This window comes from Nematolebias whitei, chromosome 16 (genome assembly GCF_014905685.2).
Source record: "Nematolebias whitei isolate Nwh7 chromosome 16, NemWhi1, whole genome shotgun sequence".
NCBI lineage: Eukaryota > Metazoa > Chordata > Actinopteri > Cyprinodontiformes > Rivulidae > Nematolebias > Nematolebias whitei.
Genome location: NC_056513.1, coordinates 2,073,833 through 2,075,468, shown reverse-complemented (window position 1 = coordinate 2,075,468; position 1,636 = coordinate 2,073,833). Strand labels below are relative to the sequence as shown.

Sequence of the window (1,636 nt, the reverse complement as noted above, 5' to 3'; positions counted from 1 at the left end):
ATGTGTGTAGTAGTGTGTAGTAGTGTGTATGAATGTGTGTAGTAGTGTGTATGAATGTGTGTAGTAGTGTGTAGTAGTGTGTATGAATGTGTGTAGTAGTTTGTAGTAGTGTGTATGAATGTGTGTAGTAGTGTGTATGAATGTGTAAATGAGGCACATATTGTTGTAAAGAGCTCTGAGTATCATGATAAGATAGAAAGGTGATATATAAGTACAGTCCATTTATCATGTACAGTAATCCCTCGCTACTTTGCGGTTCAACTTCTGCACACTCGATTTATCGTGGTTTGTGGACGTACAATAATCTTACTGTACTCGTGTGGTTGGGAAAAAGTTGATGACAAAAAAAAAATTCGGACAGGCGCTGCCATTTTGTAGTTTTTTTTTCAATAAGCCTACACTGTATCGTCAGTCCAAAAGAACTACATTACCCAAAAAGCAACAGTGCACTTCCCAGAATTCAACAGTGCTTCCAGCCCGCTGCTTTCTGCCAAAATGGAAGAAAAATTTAGAGCAGATTGAACCTGACTAAAAATGTTGGTCCTTATTAATAGTGACTTCAGCGCTCAGCGGCTGCAGAGAGCCGACCAGAACCAGACCAGAACCGGACCAAGACTGGTGAATCCCCATATACAATTTTGCAGTAGTTACTGTGCAGTCCTGTACGTACTGTATATGTATGTTGTTAAAATGACGTAGGTTTCAGCAACTGCGTACGGAGATGCGTGCGCGAACCCTTGTGTGCACGTCTCATTACGGGCTATAGAGAGCGGCGCGCAACCTGTTGTGTGTCTGCTCTGCTGTGACAGACACTCAGAAAAGGAAAAGGAGAGGCATGGATTGTTTATTTAAAATAATCAAGTGAGACCCGAACAGAGTCTCTGGTCCAGCTCCTCTGCGCTCACTGAGCGGGTCAGGCCACCGGGAATTGTCCCGGTGCTCCTGATGGCCACTTGGCCACTGGGTTTAAGAGTTTAGAACATTGCAAGAGTGTGGGAAGGGTTTCTAAAGCCTTAAAATATATATAAATACTAAAATAAATATAACGTCGCTACTTTGCAGAATTTCACTTCCTGTGGGCGGGTTCAGAACCGAATCCCTGCAATAACCAAAGGACTACTGTATATTGTAAAGCGCTTTAGGTATCTGGATTAGATAGAAAGGTGCTGTAGAAGTACAGCCCATTTACTTGTATTGAAGTTAAAATAATATAAAAATGATAACATACAAAAAGCCCGTAGAATATTTGTGTAAATGCTACAATGTTACTTCTTGTTTAAATGTTACACAGACTTTGAGCACACTGAACATGTTATCAGGTGGCACTTCAATAAAAACTCAGATCTAATCCATCTGAAACCTTCTGGTATGTTTTCGTCTTCAAAGTATTTTTCGACTGAACAGAGTAAAAACTGTTAAATTATGACCTTGCTGAAGTTTTGAAGTTTTCATTAGCATCAGGTCTATTGCAAACCTTTTTATATTTGCACACACTGTACGGAGCATCTTTCCACCGAGGAGTGTTTTCTGGCTGGCCACGTCCTCACACATGGACGCCTCCGTCAGCACTTGTGTCCAGACTGTTGATGGACAGGGAGGAGGGCGGGCGTGGCAGCGGGCCGCCGGGAGTAGCCTG

At 42.3% G+C, this 1,636-nt stretch overlaps 1 protein-coding gene across 1 annotated transcript in view; it reads right to left on the bottom strand.

Annotated features, from left to right (window-relative positions):
• Positions 1–1,531: 1,531 nt before the first annotated feature.
• The window catches only part of pkd2 (polycystic kidney disease 2), a gene marked incomplete in the record, with an annotated part of 21,834 nt that continues 21,729 nt past the window's right edge, over positions 1,532–1,636 (bottom strand). Inside the window, 1 exon segment of the mRNA XM_037690423.1 lies at positions 1,532–1,636. Within this exon segment, the coding sequence (XP_037546351.1) occupies positions 1,544–1,636 (93 nt within the window).